Source organism: Eubalaena glacialis, chromosome 8 (assembly GCF_028564815.1).
Source record: "Eubalaena glacialis isolate mEubGla1 chromosome 8, mEubGla1.1.hap2.+ XY, whole genome shotgun sequence".
Taxonomy (NCBI): domain Eukaryota; kingdom Metazoa; phylum Chordata; class Mammalia; order Artiodactyla; family Balaenidae; genus Eubalaena; species Eubalaena glacialis.
In genome coordinates this window covers 72,112,102-72,137,554 of record NC_083723.1, presented here as the reverse complement: position 1 = coordinate 72,137,554, position 25,453 = coordinate 72,112,102, and the positions used below count along the sequence as shown (strand labels likewise).

The 25,453-nt window shown below is 36.2% G+C and overlaps 1 protein-coding gene across 7 annotated transcripts in view; it reads left to right on the top strand.

The window, feature by feature from the left end:
• Positions 1-25,202, top strand: part of AKAP9 (A-kinase anchoring protein 9) — a 152,008-nt gene extending 126,806 nt beyond the window's left edge. For 3 of the 7 annotated variants that reach the window (XM_061198577.1, XM_061198576.1, XM_061198572.1), the window contains 18 exons: positions 2-490; positions 909-972; positions 1,062-1,183; positions 1,764-1,955; positions 2,229-2,417; positions 7,913-8,057; positions 11,014-11,233; positions 12,350-12,500; positions 14,019-14,687; positions 14,921-15,126; positions 15,448-15,553; positions 17,019-17,201; positions 18,273-18,473; positions 19,343-19,575; positions 21,435-21,520; positions 22,680-22,830; positions 23,386-23,525; positions 24,655-25,202. In XM_061198577.1, the coding sequence (XP_061054560.1) occupies positions 2-490; positions 909-972; positions 1,062-1,183; positions 1,764-1,955; positions 2,229-2,417; positions 7,913-8,057; positions 11,014-11,233; positions 12,350-12,500; positions 14,019-14,687; positions 14,921-15,126; positions 15,448-15,553; positions 17,019-17,201; positions 18,273-18,473; positions 19,343-19,575; positions 21,435-21,520; positions 22,680-22,830; positions 23,386-23,525; positions 24,655-24,689 (3,582 nt within the window). In that variant the 3' untranslated portion in view covers positions 24,690-25,202. Of the gene's footprint in view, position 1; positions 491-908; positions 973-1,061; positions 1,184-1,763; positions 1,956-2,228; positions 2,418-7,912; positions 8,058-11,013; positions 11,234-12,349; positions 12,501-14,018; positions 14,688-14,920; positions 15,127-15,447; positions 15,554-17,018; positions 17,202-18,272; positions 18,474-19,342; positions 19,576-21,434; positions 21,521-22,679; positions 22,831-23,385; positions 24,176-24,654 lie in introns of those variants that run through there. The other 4 variants (XM_061198574.1, XM_061198578.1, XM_061198575.1 and 1 more) reach the window with 3 other exon arrangements.
• The last annotated feature ends 251 nt before the right edge of the window (positions 25,203-25,453 follow it).

Here is a 25,453-nt window from a genome sequence, read left to right as displayed (position 1 = left end):
GGTAAAAGAAACAAATACGGCATTTCTCCAGAAAGATTTAAGCCAAGTTAGGGATCAACTCAAAAAGGCAGAAGAGAAATTATCCTACTTCTTAGAAAAAGAAGATAATACCGAGGTACAAGAAAACAGAAAGTTCTGCACGTTAGAGCCACTTCCTATAAAAGTGGGTAAAAGCTCTGCATCACAGACAGATGGGACTCTCAAGGTCAACAGCAGCAATCAGACTCCACAAATTCTTGTTAGAAATGCAGGAATCCAAATTGATTTACGGAGTGAATGTTCATCAGAGGAAGTCACTGAAGTAATTAATCAGTTTACTGAAAAAATTGAGCAGATGCAAGAACTACATGCTGCTGAGATTCTGGATATGGAATCCAGACATATTTCAGAAACTGAAACCTTAAAGAGAGATCACTATGTTGCTGTTCAGTTACTGACAGAGGAATGTGGTACCTTGAAGTCAGTGATACAGTGTCTGAGATCTAAAGAGGTATTTGGTTTTCATAATGTGTTTTTTCAACATTCTATGATTTTTTTTCCCAGAAATCTATGTTTTTAAGAGACAAAGAAATTTGGGGCAATCTCTTCTTTATGATAAAATTACAATTTAAAATCTTTGCATTGTGTAGAGTCAAATAATAATGTTCCACAAAACCCCTGTGCAGATTTAGAACCCAATGTTATCATTCCTTAATTTATTAATGTCTCTTATTATTATGGTAATATCCATGAAGAAAAAAATTAAAGACTTACTGTAAACCATGGATATTTCATTTATTGTGAAAGGTGTGACATATTTAATTGTTTTTTTGTTTTTTGACAGCATTACAAAAGAACAAAACTATTCATTGGACCCTGTTTTTATTAAAGCAAAAAAATGTTATCTTCTTTTGTTTTTTTCTGATTAGGGGTCCTCAGTTCCTGAATTAACACATTCCGATGCTTACCAAACTAGAGAAATATGTTCCAGTGGTAAGTTATATAAATTTCTAGAATTTGTATAGTACTTGTTTAAAAAGAGTTTGTTTCTGTTTAATAGTCAATGGTTTTCTTTATTTTAGATTCTGGATCAGACTGGGGTCAGGGAATTTATCTTACACAAAGTCAGGGATTTGACACAGCATCAGAAGGCCGAGGAGAAGAAGGTGAAAGTTCAACAGATTCATTTCCAAAGAAAATAAAGGTACTAAAAGGCAGACATCTTTTAGTAAAACTTTCTATATTGAACAAAGCAGTTTATTAGAAGTTAGTATAGAAGATCTATACTATAGTAAGATCTCTCTGAAGAGAGAATTGCATAGCTAGAAGGAACCTTGGGGCTCTAGTTTTATTTCTGTATTCTGCAGATAATAAAGTACAGTATATTTAATAGTTATTTGTATAAAGATTTTTTTAAAATTTCTATTCCTAATATTTTTGTTTACCAAAATTATTAAAGCAGTCTCAACGACTAGAACTTATCTCCTACATATTTCTTTTGGTCAAATTAGTGCCTAATAATTAAATCCAAGAAGAGCACCTTAGGTAAATGTGGAACTTAGAGATGAGAGCTACACAGTCATAGGCTGTCTTCTGGGATTGGCTTACCCTCCATAGGAAGAAGGCATTCAGTAATGGTAGGCTGATGTTTCCTTTCTGCATTGGCTTTTCTAAATCAGTCTAACTGGGGTAAAACTATGTTAAAATTTGTTTCTCTTTTCGTGTCTGACTTTGCAGTCTTTGAAAAAATGTCCTAATTCTGGCTTTTGGGTTATGGTTTCTAGGGATTACTTAGAGCTGTCCATAATGAAGGCATGCAGGTGCTCTCTCTTACTGAGTCTCCCTATAGTGACGGAGAAGACCATTCTGTTCAGCAAGCTTCAGAATCTTGGCTAGAAGAGAGAAGAGCTTACCTGAGTACAATCTCATCTCTTAAGGATTTGATTACCAAAATGCAAATGCAAAGGGAAGCCAAGGTACTCAAAGAATATTACGCATCTAAAGAGCTTTATATGATTTTTATCAATAATAAGTCACTTTACAAAATAAATTGTCTTTTATGACGTATTTTCACATGAATTTCTATGTACTGTTTAAATGCCCCAAGTTGCACACTTGAAAATAAATCTGTATTCTCCTAGGCTTCTAATACTGATTTTGGTTAGTAGACAGGTATCATTTTTAGAACAGTTCTTAAACATGCTTATTTGAAAACTAACTTTTGTTTTTTATACTTTTGTTTTTTGTAGGTTTATGATAGTTCTCAATCTCATGAGAGCTCCTCTGACTGGCGAGGTGAACTTCTGCTTGCTCTTCAGCAGGTTTTCTTAAAGGAGCGCGGTGTTTTACTAGCTGCATTTCAGACCGAGCTGACAGCTCTAGGTACTAGAGATGCAGTTGAATTATTAAACTGTTTGGAACAGAGAATACAAGAACAGGTATCAAAATGAAACTTTAAGTAAAACTTTAAAACAAAGAATGCTTTTTTTTTTTTTAATTTATTTTTACATTCTAGATATGAGTCCTCTGTTAGATATACGATTTGCAGATATTTTCTTTTTTTTTAACATCTTTATTGGAGTATAATTGCTTTACAATGGTGTGTTAGTTTCTGCTTTATAACAAAGTGAATCAGTTATACATATACATATGTTCCCATATCTCTTCCCTCTTGCATCTCCCTCCCTCCCACCCTCCCTATCCCACCCCTCTAGGTGGTCACAAAGCACAGAGCTGATCTCCCTGTGCTATGCGGTTGCTTCCCATTAGCTAGCTATTTTACGTTTGGTAGTGTATATATGTCCATGCCACTCTCTCACTTCGTCCCAGCTTACCCTTCCCCCTCCCCATATCCTCAAGTCCATTCTTTAGTAGGTCTGTGTCTTTATTCCCGTCTTGCCACTAGGTTCTTCATGACCTTTTTTTTTTTTTTTTCCCCTTAGATTCCATATATATGTGTTAGCATACTGTATATGATTTTCTCTTTCTGACTTACTTCACTCTGTATGACTGACTCTAACTCCATCCACCTCACTGCAAATAACTCCATTTCGTTTCTTTTTATGGCTGAGTAATATTCCATTGTATATATCTTCTTTATCCATTCATCCGATGATGGACACTTAGGTTGCTTCCATGTCCTGGCTATTGTAAATAGAGTTGCAATGAACATTGTGGTACATGACTCTTTTTGAATTATGGTTTTCTCAGGGTATATGCCCAGTAGTGGGATTGCTGGGTCGTATGGTAGTTCTATTTTTAGTTTTTTAAGGAACCTCCATACTGTTCTCCATAGTGGCTGTATCAATTTACATTCCCACCAACAGTGCAAGAGGGTTCCCTTTTCTCCACACCCTCTCCAGCATTTATTGTTTCCAGATTTTTTGATGATGGCCATTCTGACCGGTGTGAGATGATATCTCGTTGTAGTTTTGATTTGCATTTCTCTAATGATTAATGATGTTGAGCATTCTTGCATGTGTTTGTTGGCAATCTGTATATCTTCTTTGGAGAAATGTCTGTTTAGGTCTTCTGCCCATTTTTGGATTGGTTTGTTTGTTTTTTTGTTATTGAGCTGCATGAGCTGCTTGTAAATTTTGGAGAGTAATCCTTTGTCAGTTGCTTCATTTGCAAATATTTTCTCCCATTCTGAGGGTTGTCTTTTGGTCTTGTTTATGGTTTCCTTTGCTGTGCAAAAGCTTTTAAGTTTCATTAGGTCCCATTTGTTTATTTTTGTTTTTATTTCCATTTCTCTAGGAGCTGGGTCAAAAAGGATCTTGCTGTGATTTATGTCATAGAGTGTTCTGCCTATGTTTTCCTCTAGGAGTTTGATAGTGTCTGGCCTTACATTTAGGTCTTTAATCCATTTTGAGTTTATTTTTGTGTATGGTGTTAGGGAGTGTTCTAATTTCATACTTTTACATGTACCTGTCCAGGTTTCCCAGCACCACTTATTGAAGAGGCTGTCTTTTCTCCACTGTATATGCTTGCCTCCTTTATCAAAGATAAGGTGACCATATGTGCGTGGGTTTATCTCTGGGCTTGCTATCCTGTTCCATTGATCTATATTTCTGTTTTTGTGCCAGTACCATACTGTCTTGATTACTGTAGCTTTGTAGTATAGTCTGAAGTCAGGGAGCCTGATTGCTCCAGCTCCATTTTTCGTTCTCAAGATTGCTTTGGCTATTCGGGGTCTTTTGTGTTACCATACACATTGTGAAATTTTTTGTTCTAGTTCTGTGAAAAATGCCATTGGTAGTTTGATAGGGATTGCACTGAATCTGTAGATTGCTTTGGGTAGTAGAGTCATTTTCACAATGTTGATTCTTCCGACCCAAGAACATGGTGTATCTCTCCATCTATTTGTATCATCTTTAATTTCTTTCATCAGTGTCTTACAATTTTCTGCATACAGGTCCTTTGTCTCCTTAGGTAGGTTTATTCCTAGATATTTTATTCTTTTTGTTGCAATGGTAAATGGGATTGTTTCCTTAATTTCACTTTCAGATTTTTCATCATTAGTGTATAGGAATGCAAGAGATTTCTATGCATTAATTTTGTATCCTGCTGCTTTACCAAATTCATTGATTAGCTCTAGTAGTTTTCTGGTAGCACCTTTAGGATTCTCTATGTATAGTATCGTGTCATCTGCAAACAGTGACAGCTTTACTTCTTTTCAGATTTGGATTGCTTTTATTTCTTTTTCTTCTCTGATTGCTGTGGCTAAACAAAGAATGCTTTTTAATAGTAATGAGAAAATGAGCTATTGATTAGTTTTAGAGTAAGTCTGAAGGTTAAAATTTTAACAGGAACCACTAAGAATATTTAGGAGAAAAATTATTACCTTAAATGTTTTGTCTTATGTTAGAAAATAAGAAGACTAAAAATTAATGAGCTAATCATCCAACTTGGGAAGTTAGAAAAAGAGTAACAAAATAAGTCCAGAGAAAATAGAAGGAATAAAATACCATCAGTTCTCATTATTTGCAGTAGTTAGATTCCGTAAAGCTGCTGTGAATGTTGAGCCATTGCCACCAGGGGAAATACAGGGTGGGTAGGCTTCTGTGAGCACCTGGTGATGACATTTTTGTCAACCAGTCAATACAGAATCTTGTTTTATGTGTGTTTCTGTTTAAAGACACCCTATTTACTATGTTTTGTTGAATCATTAACATTGAACTCATGGCCAACAGCATTATAACTTAAACCTAAACAAAGATTTTCTAACACATGCATTTTCTCTGTAATGTATCTTTCAGCCTTCTTATGCTTAGGCATACTAGACAGTACTTCATATCTATGCTCAGGGACCATTTTAAACAGCAAAATCACCATTAAAAAGCACAAAAGTATCAAAAATACAGCACTAAATAGATGGCAAAAAGGACACTTGTTTATAGTATAAGAGATGAAAGAAGAAGGCAGAGTGTCACTTTGTTCGACTTCAGCTAGGAACATGCACATGTGGCAATTTAAATTTTTTGCTGCTCTGTGCACATGTAGGAGAGTAACCATAAGAGCACCGCAAGTATTGAATTTAGGGTTACAGATAAATTTTAATGAGTAGGCAAATTCTTAAATATGTAATCCACAAATAATGAGGCTCAACTGTAATAAGGAAAAAAGAAATTAGTGAAAAGCATACACTTGTACAGTAGAGAGCATAAACACGTTGCAAGTTGATTCTTTGAAAGGTTAATAAAATAGAAACTTTTCTGGAGAATAGGTTAAGGAAAATGATAAAGCACACTTTTTTTCAAATTAGGAATAAAAATGGGATTATAACTAAAGATATGGCTGAGATATAAAAGTAATAGAATACTATGAATAATTTTACATCAATTCAAAAACTTTCGTGAAATGGGCAGATATTTGCTTATGAAAGCTCATTCAGATCCAGCATTCCACTCCTGGTTATATATCCAAAAAAAAAACACTAATTCAAAAAGATGCATGCACTCCAAAGTTCATAGCAGCATTATTTACAATTACCAAGATACGGAAGCAGCCTAAATGTCCATCAACAAATGAATAGTTAAAGAAGGTGTGGGGTGTGTGTGTGTATGTATCTATGCTCCCATTGTAAGATGATTGGAGAAATGCCCTGTCTTTTATTAGAAAGCTAGTATAACCCTGTTACCAAAATCAGACAAAGATAATACAGGAAAGAAACTTTATGGGCCTATTTTATTCATGAACATAGATGCAGAAATCCTAAACAAAATATTAACAAGCCAAATCCACCAATGCATATTTTTTAGAGACACAATCACCTTATACTTATCCAGGGATGCAAAGGTAGCATACCATTAAGAAAAATTCATGTGACTCATCACTTTAACAAATTAAAGGGTAAAAAACCCCAGTGATCATCTCAAGAGATACAGCGAACCAATGAATGAATGCATTTCATATTTTAAAACACCTTAAAACAAATAACAAACTAAAAATAAAAAGGAATTTCATGAACTATATAAAAGGTATATCTTGCAAGAACTACAGCAAGCATCATATCTGATAGTTAAATGTTAAAAACATTCCTTAACAAAGGGTTAAGTAGTTTGCTCAACCTTGTCCTAAAGATCTAGCTAGCAAAGAAAAGCGAGAGAAATATGGGTAGGAATAGGGAAAGACCCCTGATCCACTTACATAGAAAACCAAAGAGAATCTACACATGTAGATTTTTTAAATCGATAGGAAAGTTTGGTTATGTTGTTGGATGTAAGATCAAGATGTAAAAATCTGATTTCTCAACAACAAACAAAATGTAATTTTATTTATTTATTTACTTTTGGCTGCGCCACACGGCATATGGGATCGTAGTTCCTGGACCAGGGATCAAACCCACACCCCCTGCAGTGGAAGCATGGAGTCTTAACTGTTGGACCACCAGAGAAGTCCAAAATGTAATTTTAAAAATAATTATTTACAATAGCATTAAATGCACAAATTCCTAAAAGTATACAAACTACTAAAACTAACTCATGAAAAAATAGAGAATCTGAGTAGATGTATAACAAAGAGTTAAATTAGTAATTTTAAAACTTCTCACAAAGTAAAGTTCAGGATCAGACGACTTCACTAGTGAATTCTACCAAATGTTGAAAGAAGAATTAATACCAGTTCTTCACAAACTCTTGCAAAATAAAGAAGGGAACACGTCCCAGCTCATTCTATGAGGACAATATTGCTCTGATTCTAAAGCCAGACAGAAATACCACAAGAAAAGAAATCTACAGACCAAATATCTAATGAGAATAAAACAACCAATGGAGAAATGGACAAGTGATATAGATATGCGCTCATGGAAGAAATAGAGAGTATCCAATAAATATATGAAAAGATGCTCAAATAAAATGTGCTATATAATTCATACTATGGAATCCTATATAACATTGAAAATGAGTGTGAAGTAGAGCTGTATGTGTCAGGCAGGATGGTTCACCAACGTGTTCGGTGAAAAAAGCAAATTAAACAAAAATGAATACAGTATAATGCCATTTATATATAAAGTTTTAAAACATGTAAAACAGAACTGTATATTTTTTAGGATATGTGTGTGTATGTAATGTAATATACAGAGTGCATGAAAATAACACCAGACTTAGAATTTGGTTATTTCTTGAGCAGATGGTGCAGAGGAGGATGTATTCAGGGAGTTGTATACAGGAGACTCCAGCTGTATAAGGGCTGTTTCTTAGGCTAAGTGCATGGGTGTTTATTATATTATTCATCATGTTTTATTGGGTGTTTAAAGCATTTTGAAATAAATGTGGAAACTTATCTAAAAAGTAGATCCTAATGAGCAGGAAGAGAACATTAGTAACATCTTTCCAAAATTTTAGCATGTCATTCTTCTTCAGACTTCCTGGTTGTTAATTTTATTGTCTTTACAACTCTCTTGATTTTTTTTGTTTTTTTTTTTTTTTTACAGGGTATTGAATATCGAGCAGCCATGGAATGCCTCCAGAAAGCAGACAGAAGAAGTTTGTTAGCTGAAATTCAAGCACTGCATGCTCAGATGAATGGTAAGAAAATGACTCTGAAAAGAGAACAGGAGAATGATCAACCAAGCCAAGGTATGCTATATGACAGGCTCATGTGGTGACACAAATAGGTGAAACGACTTCACTTCATTATTATTCAGTTAAAACACATTTCTTCTTAGTCACATTTTCTTCTCATTCTCACATCAGGAAGTTAATCTACATTAATTACTCTAAGGATTAAAGGGGTGTCCAATTTGTTGCAAGAGATAACGTGTGTGTGTGTGTCTCTCTCTCTATATATATATATGTATACACACACATATATATAATTTTTTTTTTAATTTTTTTTAGAGTTGAAAAATATTTGTTTACATTAGGGTTCTCTGACCAGGCAAAAACTCATTCTCAGCTTTGGGAATGAAATAAAAAATGCTCAGTTATGCTGTGCCATCTAAGCTTATTGCTGCATCTTAAAAGCAACAGTTCTTGAATTTGGGAGGAGGAGGTAGTAGTGGAGGTAAGGGGGTTATTGCTCAGTCGCAAGAGAAAAAAATGCTGTGTGCACCAGACAGGCTGGTAAGGACATGCTTTAAAATAGCAAAGGACTTTGCTTTTATCTCCTGTAGAGGTTGAAATTGACTTTAGTTAGCTATGTGTGGAGAGAGAATGATGGTTAACTCTTACAGAATACTTTAATCCAACGGACAGCAATTTTCTGACATATAAACAGATATATTTAAGTTAAAAGGAATAAGCATTGCCTTGATCAGGTTGTTTCGCCCATTAAGTTCATTGTCGTTCTTTGTTTTGAAGCTCTATGTGAGGATAACCTAAAAGAAAAAGAAATCCTCAATGGAAGTAATGATTTCTTTTTAATACCTTTTGTGTGTGTGTGAACTGTAACATACATACAAAAAAGTGCAAAATGCAAAAATATACAGTATAAAAACTATTAAATGAATACCTGTGGAAACCTCATCCATGTCAAGTATTCCAGAATTCTCCTTCTGCTACTCTGTAGTAATATAGAACACATCTTCCTCTGTGGTACCCTAGAGGTAACCATTGTCCTGATTTTTTAACTACCTACTTATATATTCCTAAACCACATAAGTTTAAGGTTTTTCTTGCTCTTGAACTTTATCACTCTGTATATATTTGCGTCTTGTCTCTTTCACCTCTCTATAACATTCTTCTAAGTTACCACATTTATCTCTAGTTCATTCGTTTTTGTTACTGTATAGAATTCCCTTGTGTGAATACTTCACAATTTATATATCCATTCTGTGGTTGAACATTTAAGTTGTTTCTACTTTTTAGCTATTAAATTCAGTCTCTTCTGCACATTGTTATGCCATGTTTCTGATGCATACATGCATGAGTCTTCTGGATACATACCCAGGAGTGGAATTGCTAGATCATAGAATACATATCATCAAATTTATTAGACAATGCCAGACTGTTTCCAAAGTGATCATATCAATTTGTGCACTTTCTAGCAGTACATGAAAGTTCTGTTGCTTCACATTTTTGCCAGAAGTTGATATTGTCAGCCTTTAGTTGCCAATCTGGTGGGTATGCGGTGGATTGTTGTTGTGGTTTTAATTTACATTTCTCTAATAACTGAATTGGCTTATTTGTGGTATTATTGGCTAGCTGGATTTTTGCTTTTGTGGTATGCTTGTTCAAATCTTTTCACTTTTCAATAGAGGAATCTTAAATTGAGCTGCAGCTGGAAGTCATTAGAGATTAAAATGAAATTTTTCATCATATCTAGTGAAGACACATACATGTCTTTGTCTTCATTTCTGTTTAATATAAAGGTAGAAACATCTATACTCTTGCCAATTTTGAAAGTTACACCAGTCTCACATTTGTCATTGAAAAGCTGAAGAATTTAAATATCTTTAAATATTTTAGAGAAAACAGGTATAATGAGGTTACAAATTAAATATATCCCTTATATTTAGACATAGGATTAATTGCAGATTATTTTTGGAGAATTTATTAGTATTATTTTACTTAATTAAATAGGACCCTGTTGAAAGCTTAGTTAGTATCACATAGATACATATTTATAAATGTAAATCCTTAGACTCTTCTCTCTAAGAAATAGTTTTAAAAGCCTGAATTAACATGAATACTCTAAAGCCAATGTAATTCCTGTCTCCTGACATCAGTAATATGAATTGTAATAGGAAGTAATGAACTTTGATAAAATTTTTTAAGTTAAAAATACATTTATGATAGAATAGAGAAACAGAAGAACAGAGTAAAAATCACCCCTGGAATCTCCTAAATCCTAAACTAATGACTATTAAAACCCAGGATATATGTCTCCAGACATATTTCATTGTGCATATGTACATAAGTTTATATTTTTTATAAAAATGGATCCTGATGTATATATTTCATTACATTTTTTTCATTTATTATCCTTAGGGATTTAAATATTTCACTTTGTTTTCATTGTGACAGACATATAGCAAGGGTTCGGTATGTTTTTAAAGAAAAAACCATTATCCAAATTGGCGTTAGGACTTCCCACTTTTGTTATAATGAAGTTCCTAGGGACTGTCTGAGAAGGAGGGCTGAACAAAACAAGCAAGCAGTGCTAATCGTTGTAGTCAGAGTTACAGGGTGACTCCTGCAAGTACTTCGGCTATCAAAAACCACTGGAATTTTTTAGTGTGAGCTATCAAAATTCTGAATGAACAAATATAAGTTCCTATTTATAGTATTGTGTGAACACCTCAAGTTTTTTTTTTTTAATTTCAAGTCTTGTATCCAGTAATGAATTGTTAAGTTTTTATCATCCTTATATATTTATACAAAGTTCTGAAATCTTGACAATATAGCACTATGAGGAAAATATGCATATGCATGTATTTATATAAATTGCTAACTTTGGGGGCTGTAATCTTTTCACATTTGCTTTGTAGTAATCTCTTAAATAACAAGTCAGTTATTATCAACAAAATATTTATAAGCCAAATAAATACAAGTTGCCAGATCATATTTTAAATATTAATAATTTTTCATTTAGAACTCTTGGAATATAATATGCAGCAGAAGCAGTCTCAAATGCTGGAGATGCAAGTGGAGCTCAGCAGTGTGAAAGACAGAGCAACAGAACTGCAGGAACAACTGAGTTCTGAGAAAATGGTGGTTGCTGAACTGAAAAGTGAACTTGCACAAGCTAAATTGGAACTAGAAACAACACTCAAGGCACAGCATAAGCACCTAAAGGAATTAGAGGCATTCAGGTGTGCCAAGCTTCCTAATTCTAAACCTGTATTAGTGAAGGACTTGGAGTAATTTTGTCACAGACATTGTGTAAATCTTACAAAAATGTGACATTGTATATAATATTTAAATAACATGAAACTGTTACTTATAGCAAAAACTACAGTGGAAAGGAAGCACCCCAAATTTTTCCAAATGATAAACACATGATTAGGTATTTTGGCATATTCTCTACGTGGCTTCAGTTCTGTTTGAGACTTGTTGTATAAGATACATAAATTTGACCTTCATTTTACCACCAAGTAATTTGTAGTGATATTTATGATCTCAATGGAATTCATGGTTTAGTTAGCTAAAATACGCAAAATTTTTTAAAGATAATGCTTGTAAAAAGGATAAATTTGTTGGTGTAAATACTGAGATATTCTGCTTGCCAAGGACACATTACAAGTATAGTCATTATTTTGAATTTTTTCACACACAAAAACGATGGTTCTTATGTTCAGTAGAAGTTAAAGGAAATTTTTATTCATATTACTTTGTAACAATAAATTGTTTACAATGGTAAATAATAACTAATAGTTGTATTACTAGAAACAGTTAATTTGACTGAACCACAGTCAAAAAATCTTTAATCTTTACATGGTTTGTATTTTCCTATTTGCGAGTTTATTTTTTTATTATTATTTTTTTAATTAATTTATTTATTTTTGGCTGCACTGGGTCTTTGTTGCTGCACACAGGCTTTCTCTAGTTGCGGCGAGCGGGGGCTACTCTTCCTTGCAGTGCGCGGGCTTCTTATTGCGGTGGCTTCTCTTGTTGTGGAGCACGGGCTCTAGACACATGGGCTTCAGTAGTTGTAGCACATGAGCTCAGTTGTGGCTCACGGGCTCTAGAGCGCAGGCTCAGTAGTTGTGGCGCACGGGCTTAGTTGCTCCGCGGCATGTGGGATCTTCCCGGACCAGGGATCGAACCCATGTCCCCTGCATTGGCAGGCAGATTCTTAACCACTGAGCCACCAGGGAAGCCCTACCTAGTTTATAATGTGCCGCCACTTTTCAGTGGAAGCTGTTCTCTCTCAATAATATACTTGGTCAAAGTAGTTTTATGAAAGTTCATTTGTCTCTGTGATTTAGGTTGGAAGTTAAAGATAAAACAGATGAAGTACATTTGCTTAATGACACATTAGCAAGTGAACAGAAAAAGTCCAGAGAGCTCCAGTGGGCTTTGGAGAAAGAGAAAGCCAAGCTGGGACGCAGTGAAGAGCGGGATAAAGAAGAACTTGAGGTATTGTTATCTTTGTCTTTAAATGTCTGTGAAAAAATCCACAGTGATAGAAGAGAGACGTTCCTCTTCCTATAATGTTGACCTTAGACTCATTATTAGGTATAATAAGTCATTCACTATGTGTTGAATATTATGTTATCTAAAGTATTATCAGGAATTGCTAACGGTATGATCCTTTTTTGTTTTGCTGCATCCAAGGATGCATAGAGACTGTTCTGCTACAGCATGTGTTTTAGGAATTTGAATTAGTGCATATATAATTTGATAAATATGGCAATTTTGTCTTTTTAACGCAGAAGTAGTTTAGGTTCCTGTTTTCTCCTAGGGAAGGGGAGCAGTGATACTTTTCTGGCAGCAGGAGCCCTTGCTACTATATTTTAAGACGCTGGGCTCTCTCCCAGAGAGGCACACCCCACCTTGCACAGCTCACAGCTCAAAGCAGGTTGTACTGCAGGCAGTGCCACTTTAATAGTTCCCCCTGGCTCGGAGCTCTTCTTCTATCCACATAATCCTGGTACTCGCTAGCTCTGTGCTAAAAAACTGGGTAGCCAGAATCCAGATTTTCCGCCCTGTTACTTTTGGGTTTTTTGTTTTTGTTTTTTTTTTAATGTCCACCATGGATGGTAGCCTCCAGGCACAGTGAGCTTTCTACCTAGCAAGGACATGTTATTTCCTCAGGTACTGATTACTATTTTTTAATCAATACAAATTTTTATAGGTTTTGAGTAGTTTGTCCCTAACCCTGCTCTCCTCCTAAGCCCTAGTATTTTTAGTTATGTGGTATGGTATTGGAAAATTCAAGGGTTTTCAGGAACTCCCATCACATTATATCAGAAATACTTTTATTTTCTTTTTTTTTTAAACTTTATTTATTTTATTTTATTTTTATTTTTGGCTGCATTGGATCTTCGTTGCTGTGCACGGGTTTTCTCTAGTTGCGGGGAGCGGGGGCTACTCTTCGTTGCAGTGCACGGGCCTCTCATTGCAGTGGCCTCTCTTGTTGCAGAGCACCGGCTCTAGGTGCACGGGCTTCAGTAGTTGTGGCTCGCGAGCTCTAGAGCACAGGCTCAGTAGTTGTGGCACACGGGCTTAGTTGCTCCGCAGCATGTGGGATCTTCCGGGACCAGGGCTCAAACTCGTGTCCCCTGCATTGGCAGACGGATACTTAACCACTGTGCCACCACGGAAGCCCAGAAATACTTTTATTTTTAAAGGTTATTAACCCTAGAAGAAATGTACTCTGCTTCATATTTCTTAACCAGATATGATTAATGTTGGGAGAGAAAGTATTATGTAGCTTAGCTCTATTTTGTTGATGTTCTTTGATGAAAATCAACTGGCTGTCCAAATAATTACACTCTAACCACTGAAAACACAAGTTAGTAAATTGGATAATCAGTTCTTTTACCAGATACTATCAACTTAGTATTAATAAAGGCACAATTGTATACTTAATATTATTGAAAGTATTCTCAATAATATTAACATAAATTCTTAAATTCAACTTTCTCCTACAAGGATCTGAAATTTTCACTTGAGGGTCAGAAACAAAGGAATATTCAGCTAAATCAACTTTTGGAACAACAGAAACAACAACTAAATGAATCACAGCAGAAAATAGAATCACAAAGAGTGCTACATGATGCCCAGTTATCCGAAGAACGAGGTCGAAACTTGGAGCTTCAAGTACTTCTTGAATCTGAGAAAGTTCGAATTCGGGAAATGAGTAATACCCTGGATAGGGAGCGGGAATTACATGCACAACTACAGAGCAGTGATGATAGTGGGCAGTCTCGGCCATCCTTACCCTCTGAGGACCTCCTTAAAGAGCTTCAGAAACAGCTAGAGGAGAAACACAGTCGCATAGTAGAATTGTTAAATGAGACTGAGAAATATAAACTGGATTCTTTGCAAACAAGACAGCAAATGGAAAAGGATAGGCAGGTTCACAGAAAGACGTTGCAGACAGAACAAGAGGCCAACACTGAGGGACAAAAAAAAATGCATGAGCTTCAGTCCAAAGTGGAAGATCTTCAGCGCCAACTGGAAGAGAAAAGGCAACAAGTTTATAAGTTAGACCTTGAAGGAAAACGACTGCAAGGAATTATGCAGGAATTCCAAAAGCAGGAACTAGAACGAGAAGAAAAACGAGAAAGTAGAAGAATTCTGTATCAGAATCTTAATGAGGTAAATTGACATTTTGTTTTAAAATATTTTTTAAAAGAATACTGTAGCCATGTGATCATATAATTTTGATATTGGATTAAATTATTTAAATAGCTATGTACAAATCATTTAAAAATGAAATCTATAGAAGTTTATTTGGAATAATAACAATAACTGTGTTCCCCTAAGAAAGAATGTGATGTGCTATTTATTTTATAATGATTACTTTTTCTTTTTCTGTCCAAAATTGCCAGCCAACCACTTGGAGTTCAACCAATGATCGAACCAGAAATTGGGTTCTTCAGCAGAAAATAGGAGAGACAAAGGAATCAAGCTGTCCTAAAATGATTGAAATGAATGGAGGAGGAACTGGCTATAATCATGAATTAGAAATGATCAGACAAAAACTCCAACGTGTGGCTTCAAAACTACAGCATCTAGCCCAGAAAGCCTCCAATAGGTTAGAATTTTCTGCCTGACCTTTGGAAATGGCATTCTTAGACAAGCTGGACAGAATCTGTCCCTCACTCTTAGCTAGCCAAGGGTGGGAAATTCAAATTTTAAAGTTAATTCATGTTTACATTAGGAGGTGATATTCTTTAACAAAACTCATATACCTGAAAACAAATATCGTTAACATCCTGGCTCAGGGAAAGAGAACACTTAATGTAAAGGAGAAGTAAGAGGTGAAGCAGTGTTGGCCTGATCTGTTATGTTTGTGTTAGTCAACACTGCTCCTTGAGATGATATGTTTTGACTTTATGCCCTTTTTTTTTTGAAGACTACAGTTTGAAACAGCAGATGATGAAGATTTTGTTTGGGTTCAGGAAAATATTGATGGAATTGATTTACAACTACAAAAATTAACTGGCCAGCCAGTCGAAGAGGTAAGACTTTCTAAAAACACTTTGTTTAGTATCGAGAGCAAAGATTTAATGGAAATTATATGAATCATTTGAAACTGGCACTGTATTTTCTAAAGAGTTTTAATTTTATCTTTTCTTTTATTTAAAATATTAATAATGTTTGCCTTTCCCCAGTAGAAGATAGTGAAAGTTTGAGGGGAAACAAAATTATCATTATTGAATAACTATGGTGACTTCTTATTATATTATGAAAAGTTTCTTGAAAGAAGAGTCTGTCTTCTCCCCTCACCACTCCATGAAACCACCCTCAGGATGCTACCAGGGTGTTGACGATTGACTAATCTGGTGAATCTTTTCAGTCCCTGTCGTTCTTGGCTTCTTTGTAGCACCTGACCCTTTTGACCTCTTCCATTTTAAATACCCTCTCTTTCCTTGCCTTTTGTGTTACTGTTCTCTCATTTCTTCCATTTCTTTCATCAATCACCTTCATGAGTTCTTCTTCCTATGCTCATCCATTTTTTTCCTCTAACTGTGAAAGCTCATTCATTCCCACAGCCTGAATTCTCAGTAGAACTTAATTTTTGAACAAATACTTACATTGGGCACCTACTATGTGCCAGGTACTATACTGGGTTCTGGGGCTACAGTGAACAAATCTGATAAAAACCTCACCTTTATGGAGCTTATCTTCTTGTGGACTATGGTTCTATTCTAAACCTTTGTCCTGTGGTCCAGGTTTATATTTTCACTTAGTTACAAGACATCTTTCCTTGGGGAAACATACCCCATAGTGACCCCTTTAGGAATCCCACAGGCACAATCCAAACTGAGCATCGTCTTCCTTTTCTCCTTCCTGTCCCAAACCCACATTTTTGGTCATGATATCACCCAGTTTAGAGAGTTGAAAGTCACCCTAGACCACTTTCCTTCATTCTTACTTGCACATCCAAGCAGTCACTAAGTCCTGTGCCTTCTACCTCCTAAGTGCCTTTCGTCATTGCCTGCATTCAGGCCTTCAGCATTTCTCACCTGGACTGTTGGCAGTAACTTCCTGATGTGTCTGCCTGACATCAGGATCTTTCTTCTCTCATTTACTCTACTTTGTGCAGTACTATCAAAGGAATCTTTCTCACACGTAAATTTTGTTTATGGCATGCTCCAGCCTAAAGCCTTTCATGGCTCTTCACTGCCTACATTTAGGTCTATTATCCATAAAGTGAAAGCAACCTTTACTCTAGTCTTAACAAGCTTGTTTTAGCTCCTTAAAAGCAACACACTCACGCCCAAGCCTTTGTGCCTTTACACGTGCTCTTCCTTCTGCTTAATATGCCCTTCTTTCCTGCCTAGTAAAGTCCTACTTATTATTTAAGACACAGCTCAAGCACTATTTCTTCATGAAATCTGTTGTTCTCAGTGACTTCACATTTTATATGCATTATTCGTAAAAGTTTGTGCTTATATGACCTTTTGCCATTTTGTCTTTTAGCCTACCTTAAGGTCCCCAAGTACTTCTTGTGGCTCATTAACTGAAAGACTACTAAGACAAAATACTGAGCTGACAGGACATATCAGCCAACTGACTGAAGAAAAGAATGATTTAAGAAACATGGTTATGAAGCTGGAGGAGCAGATCAGGTGTTATCGACAGACAGGACCGGGCAGAGATTATGTACGTCTTGTTTTTATCATGGCAGCATACTAAGCATCTGATTCTTAGTAGGATCACTGGAAAATTTCATAGGAATGACAGTAATAATAATAGCTATTACTTATTTATGGGGAGCCTTCTCTGCCAGATTCTGGGTTATATATGTTCAGAATCTGTTATCCACACCCTGTCTTGCGCTTGAGAAAACTGAAGTCAGTAGTCAAACCAAGATATACTTATCTCCAAAGCCAAGTACTTTGCTACCTATGGACCGATTGCAGATACATGTGAAGAAGTGTTCACATGTGCATTCTGCCTGTTCTTGTCAGTTATTTATCAGTAATTGCGTTCATAACTCAAGTGGAAAATGCCATTAAATTACATATTTCAGTCTAATAAACTACTCTGGGAATTTATTTAAATTTTTTCCATTTAAAAACTACAAAATACTAAATTGCTAGCTCTGTTACCATCCAATATAAAGATAGGAATGACCTGTAAGACCAACTGTGTGGTCAGATGCATGATAACACATCCACACAGCTTCTGTAGAGACCCACTTCCCTATGTACAAGTTGGGGGTTTTTTCCCCACTTCTCCAGTGTACTGTTTCAGGCACAGGCTCAACATTTGAACCCAGATGGTCCATTTTTAAAGTCTACAAAAAAAACAAGCGAAAAAGGAATTCCTTGGTGGTCAGTGGGTTAGGACTCTGCACTTTCACCGTCGTGGCCTGGATTCAGCCCCTAGTCGGGGAACTAACATCCTGCTAACCTTTAGTGCAGCGCGGCCAAAAAAAAAGTCTCTAGACTTTTTTAGTTGAAAGCTCTACTAATCCAAACATCTTCTCTGGGGCCAGGCTTTCACATGGATTTTTAGTTGTAAAGCTAATCTACTCAGCAAGGTCATAAACTTAAAAGTTAGTGGATATTCTTTAATGTCAGTTGAGATTGGCTTTGAAACTTCCCTGTCTGAGGTTGGAAAGCTGAGCATTCTATATCCCCCATAGGGATACCTTCAATATGTTTAATTCAGATTCTTCTTCAGAAACTTGTTCTTTAAAATTATGTAAGTAGGCTCTGGCTTCTGCAGTCTTCTAGGTTTTCATTCAGTGATGGCCCCAACATTGAAGCCATCATTGCTTCAGAAAAAGAAGTCTGGAACAGAGAAAAATTGACTCTCCAAAAATCCTTGAAACGGGCAGAAGCTGAAGTATACAAACTAAAAGCTGAACTAAGAAATGAAGCTTTACTTCAAAATCTGAGCCCTGATTCTGAGCACGCCACTGTAAAGGTAGGAGACATCTTCCATCTAAATGTATACTAAAATTGGTCCTCTGCTTTTGCCTTATTTCATCTATCACTAACCTTAATTGTCAGACTAAAGAATTTTAGGTGGCACTCAGGCTGTGTCTCTAGGTCTCTGTACTCAGTCTGTCATTGAATGCAGATCTCTAGCTGGTCACAAAAAAACTGTGGTGAAGCATGCCCAGGTTTGGGATCAGATTAAGCTCTATTAATGGTCACAGAGGCAGCACCTTGAGCTCATGGTCCCACTTCCCACAGTCTCATCCCTAAAAGACCAACAGAAAGTTAGCTTTTCAACTCCCAACAGAAGCTCTCTACTACTGTCAGTATTAGAGGATCATGCTCTGTAAGTGGTAAGCCCTCTGAACAGTCTCTCTAATGACTAATAATGAATATTGTAGTACAACTACCTTAATCAGTTAACATAAAATCCAAAAAAAAAACAAGGAAAGAAAGAAAATGTTTGGAATATTTATTCCAGTTATGGAGTGAACATAAATGTGTGACTCTTAAAGGGACAGAAAACATTAACATTGAAAAAGTTAAATAGATTAGTGATGATACTAATAAAGTAGCTCTATACAATTAAAAAAACTCAGGTGATAATGCAAACACAAAAATTTTTGCAATAAATATGATTAATAGGAGCTAAAATCCATTCACTGAAGGGAGGCAGAAGTATAAAGGTTTAGCTTTACTTTTTACCTTTGCTGATAAAGTAGAAAACAGTGATGGGGTTCCTGCCATTCTACTACTGCCACTTTTTTAAAATAAAGTCTAGGTTATCTTCCCCTAGAGAACAGTTTGAATAACTTCTTAATAATGTCTTTATGTTTTTCTTTTCTTTAAACATAGAGAATTTATGGCAAATACCTGAGGGCAGAAAGTTTTCGGAAAGCTCTCATTTATCAAAAGAAGTACCTGCTTCTGTTACTGGGTGGGTTCCAGGAATGTGAGGATGCCACCCTGGCTCTGCTTGCCCGAATGGGGGGACATCCGGCCTTCACGGATCTAGAGGTGATCACCAACCGTCCAAAGGGCTTCACCAGGTTTCGGTCAGCTGTCAGAGTGTCCATGGCAATTTCGAGGTAAAATACTTGAAAGAAAATGCATTTTAATAGACTTTCTAAAGAGATTAGTTATTTTCAGTCCTCTCTCTTTTCTCTGCCCGTTGTGCTCCATATTCATATAGTATAAGACACTTGCCATCACTGAAACATGCCTACTTCTTTCTAGGTTTTCATCCTTTTTAGTCAGGGATACTTTATGTTATACTATAGAGAGCCTATGAAAAGGGCCCTCCCAGAGGCAGGCAGCCAGTGACTCGGCTAGGACATCCAATCTGGGTTGTCTCTTTTTTTTTTTAATTAATTTATTTATTTAGTCTCTTTTTTTTTTTTTTAATCTGAATAAGTCCATGAACTAGTTCAGACATATAAATAAAAGAGATCATAAGAGAGAAAAATGTTTTTTGAAAAGTTACTTAGGCTGACACACATTCATTTTCTTCATTACTAAAATAACCCACTCTCACAGCCCAGCTATAGAAAGCCCTGGCCTGACTCTGCATTGGACTGTGCTGTTGCTTTTGTCACTCCTTTTCTGGTAGTTCCAAGCTAGGAACTCTGGTGCTAGCTGGTATATACCCAGACACCTAGATACCTTCTCCATGCTTCCTCTCCCTCTTACTTCTGTAGGAGCCAGACAGTCTCAAAGGAAATTTTTTTTTAAGTATTACCCAATTCCGTTGTATTCAGGTTATTTACAAGTACCTCAAAAGACCACAAAGGCAGAATAAGAGGTGTAATTTATGTTTTTGTGTGCTGGGTAGCATCTGCTGGCTTTCAGCTCCTCACTGCCCTTCTAGACCAGCCTCCATACTGCCAGGGGCTTACAGCCTGCAGATTGTGTCTTCCAGACTCCTTGCCAAATGGCGTCCTTTTTGGTTCTGTCTTTTCTTGGCAGTAGCACAAGAATTAGAAGGTTGGAGAAAGCAAAGAGCTTTCCTTCCTCATCTTTTCCTTTTCCTTTTCCTTTGTCATCTTTCATTCCCTTCATCACCTTATACAGCTTGTACAGGGTTAAGTGCTGGGAGATGCATTGATAAAGAAAAAAGACATAATCCCTGCCTAAATCCCTGAAGGCAGCTCACTTTCTAGTGGGGCATACCAATATGCACATAACTTAGGAGACACTAAATGACAGATCACAGGAGTTAGCTGTTAATTTCGATTTCAAGAATTCGGGAAGGCTCCATGAAACCAGTTGCCATTGAAGGACTTCACTTTTTCACCCTCTTTTTCTTGACCTCTTATGTTTATTGTATTTTGACCCTCCTAAAACTGAGCCTTGAAAATAGTTGGATTAAGAAGTCAAACCTGGTGCTCCAGAAAGCTCTTTGGGCTAGGACGCGGCAGGCAGCAACTCGTTACAGCTGAGCTGTGACACAGCCTCCCCTGTTCCTTTTGAAGCCAGCACTGTTTTTCATCCCTGATTACATGGCCTCACTCCTTTTCCAGTTTTCCCTGCTCTCTCTTACTGCCAATTTAAGGGTCTTTCTGTTCTCTTTCCATCTCATCTGCCCTTTAGTCTCCATTCTTTCTTCTTCTTTTCATTTCTTCTCACCCTTTCTTTGCCCATCCAATTAACCTTTTCTGCTTTTGCTCTTCGTCTCTTTATGTCCCATGTACCTCTAAAGCCAGAACCTGGTACTGGCAAAAGAAGAGACCTCTAGTGCCTCATGGGAAGCCCTGTTCTTCTGTTCCAGTCAATTTTGCCACAAACCAGGGGACATTTGCATAATCTTAGATTAGGCAGTCATGTGATTATATTGAAATTTGTTCTGCATTCATATTTAAATGTATGACTTGATTTTTGTTGTAAGTGTATGTTTATACTCTTTACACTATAGATGTTCTGTGAAATTTTTTCTTGGGATCTTTTTTAGAATGAAATTTTTGGTTCGACGGTGGCATCGAGTCACAAGTTCTGGTTCCATCAATATTAACAGGGATGGCTTTGGATTGAATCCAGGTGAAGTCAAAATAGAATTTTTTCTTATGTTGATGATGCTTTAAAATTACTGCATGTGTAATACCTTCCAAATAATGTGTTCTGGGATCTGTGTTGTCCAAAGACAAAGCCCTTATAACTAACAAAGCTGGGGACCTTGCTGTTCTAAAGAGTAGTAAGAGCTGATTTTTATGGAGCACTTAGTTCACACTAGGCCCTGCTTTTTTCCGTGTATTCTCATAATCCTATGATGTAAGTACAGTTACTATTCTTTTTACTTTACAGACGAAAAACTGAGGCATGGAAAGCATTTGTCATTTGTCCCAAATTACCCAGTAGGAAGTGGTAGAGTCAGCATCAAACCCTGACAGTCTGGCTCCAGAGCCCACTCTTTTCACAACTGCATTTAAGGCTCTGGTTCAAGATAGGATTGCTGTTACTCTAGTATATGAAAGTTTTGATTTGAAATTTTCATAATTTAGCAATATTCAAACAGGTTTCTGTTTACCAATAGGTGATATAACAGTTAAAATTCCTTCTCTCTACACTGAAACATTAGGGCTTCAACATTTCGGGCAAAAAGGATGAGGTCAAAAGCTGGGGAGCACACAGAATTACAGACACACAGCATATCTGATATGTATTGGTAGTAAACCACCTTTACATGTTTTACACAGAGAAAGAGGAAAATATATGTGGTACTCTAAGCAAAGTGTTTTTGAAATACGCATCCTTATACTGAAACAGCTGAAATTTGTACCGTAATGAATTCTGTGTTGTAAGTTAGCATATCTTGGTTTCAAGTTTTTTCCAGTAAAAGCCAATATAATAGAGTGATAAAAGGACTTGGCTGTATTCATCTAATATTTTTTATCCACATTGCCTTTTCTGTCAAACCACACACAGACACCCCTCACTTCACCTCTAGTTAAAACTAAGAAGCAGTCTTTAAAAAATAAAATAGTTTATTTTCTTAGAGGTATAGTTCCAGATTATCAGAAATACTAATATCCAAAGGTAAATGAAACAAGCTGTACTATTGTTTCTCTCCTGTAGCAAGAATAATTGAAAGTGACTATAAATAGGAGATAGTAGTGTAGTACAGTATAGTAAGTCTTTTGAACCCTTATCCATTTTGTAGAAATTTTTCAAGGGCTTGGTATTTTTTTTCTTTACAAAGGTACATTTTGGATTACTTTAGGTGCCGAAAAGACTGACCCATTTTATCATTCTTCTGGTGGGCTGGAGCTATATGGAGAACCAAGACATAGTACGTGTCGCTCAAGATCAGATCTGGACTATCCAAGGTCTCCTTTACCATTTCAAAATAGGTAAGAATTTGATGAAATCTATACTAATACTTAACAGAGAATGAAGGACAGTGTTAGGGCTTTGACTCCTTTGCATTGCAATAGCTAAATGTGTCTTTAGTTATGTATTATTTACATAATCTAAAGCTCAGAATCAAAAACAGTTTTTGAATTTGTAACTGGTTTCCAAGGGTATAGGAAACAGAGCTGATCAAGTGTTATTTAGTATATGTGCTGTGGCTAGACATTGAGAAAGGTATTAACTAAAATTGAGAGTCTGGAATTATGAAAACACGTCTAAAGTTTGCAGGACAAGATGCATTTATACATATGCAGCCCTTATTGATGGCCTCTGCAACAGGCAGTGTACTGGACATTCTTTTGATGACTTAGTAGCTGCTTTGAATTTATCGAAGAGTTTTTTCCTTTACACATGACTCAGACTCAGTAGTATGGGGGATATAGATTGAGCAGTGTACAAGTGGTCTACCTTTTGAGGGTAGGATGGTGGTAGGCTGAGTTACTTGTATTGTTTCTGGATAATTGGGACTCATGTTCGTATTTTTAATCTCATAGGTACCCAGGTCCTCCAGCTGATTTAAATCCTGGTTCCTTAGCATGTTCTCAGCTTCAGAATTATGATCCTGACAGAGCCCTGACAGATTATATCACTCGGCTAGAGGCACTGCAGAGACGACTTGGAACTGTACAGTCAGGTACTCTCAGGTTAACCAAGTGTTGGCAGCACCATAGTGCTTGATAGACCCGGAACGCTTTCTCTTTCTGAAATTCCTTGACCTTCCTCATTAGGATAATCAAATCTTACAGTTCAGTGCCTGAGTTACCAGGCTAGACTTTAGGAATTTAAGACAAAACATGATTTATCACCCTGGATCCCATTCTCAGCCCCCAAAAATTCCTGCTTGTCCCATTGAAAAGATTGATGAGGTGAAATGCACGACGAGCACCAATGTGCAAAGTGCTCTGAAGCTTACACAGTCTGCTAGAGAACTTGTTCCTAAGTAATACATCGTGAGGCATGCAAATAAGGGATAGCAAGATGAGAGGAGGACACAAGTACTTTAAGCACTTACTGCAGCCATTATCTCTACTAGGACCTTGTACTCTTACGTATGATCCAAGGAACCCATCCCATTCAAAAGACTGTAAGAATGACGTTTTATTTTTCTCTGCTCAAAAACACACGCAAAAAAATTTCATTATTAGTAGAAGTGGATTCCCTTCCTTGTTTATTGTGAGAAAAACCTCCTTTCCCGTCTCTCTTCAGTTCACTCCTGATTCAAAGGTTTTGAATCATTTTAATTTAATGAGCTTTAAGTCTATATATATATATATGTTACTATTATTAGAGACCCTTTTTTCCTACTATTCCCACAAAATAGATAGGACTAATAACCAGTTATTTAAGTTAGTAGCTTATCTCTTCATACAAGAAATCACCTAACCCAAGAAACTTGTAGTTGTAGGAAACTTATTATCGTAGCTGGGCTTTGTTGGTTTGAGCATCTAAATTTCACAAGACCCAGATTTTGAAGACCAAAAGATATTTCAAGAGGTATAGAACATTCAACCTGCAGGGCACTTTACAGAGAATCTTAACATTAATCTCACTTAGCATGCTATGGAGCCAGCCACAGTGACTTTTAAATATATATTAAAAATCCCTTTTAAAAAATCAGCTCAGCTCTGAATAAGACTTTTTTAGAGGAAAACAAAGCATTTTTTAAAAAATGATGGGTAATAATCTTCTGCCCATCATGAACCAGTTAGTCTAAGTCACAATCTAATTTGAAATCATTGAACTATCCTGTTCCTGTCTTATAGGTTCAGCTCAGTTTCATGCTGGCATGAGAAGATAATCCTTTGAAACATCATGAATCGAAGTGATTTTAAACAAATTCCCTTTTGTAAATCAGTGGTTCTTTTGTGCTTTTTGTATTGTGGATATTCAATGGGACCAATCCGAACACAGCTTATGATTGTATACAAATCCCTTGCCAGCACATGAAAACAAACTGGAATTTGTATATATAAGCATTGTGTATGTATTCATGCACAATAATCATTAAATTACATGTATATTTGTGGAATGCTAATTTAAATGATTAAATTATAAACCTTGTGTATTTATCAAATGGGTGAAAAGATTAAACTTTTGGCATTATGTTACTGCTGAATGTGTAGCTTGAGGTGTCCTGCACTTTTCTTATAAGGCTACTGAAGTTATGTTTCTGCCTAATATATTTGCTACTGGTGATGAAGACAGATAATATCACTTGTAGAGACTTATTTTTGTATAATGGTAGAAGTTTTGAATTTTATGGGATATTTTGTCAAGTACTGAAATAAAAATGACTTCACCATTTTAACTACACTGTATTTGAACCTTCTTCATTTTTAACGAGCCATAGTTCTTGGTGCATGTCTTAGTATGTTCGGGCTGCTATAACAAAATACCATAGCCTGGGTGGCTTATAAAAACAATAGAAATTTATTTCTGTTCTATTTATTTCTAGTTCTGGAGGCTAGCAAGTCCAGGATCAAAGTGCCAGCAAATTTGATGTCTGGTGAGAGCCCATTTCCTGATTTTGTAGACTGCCGTCTTCTCACTGTGTCCTCACGT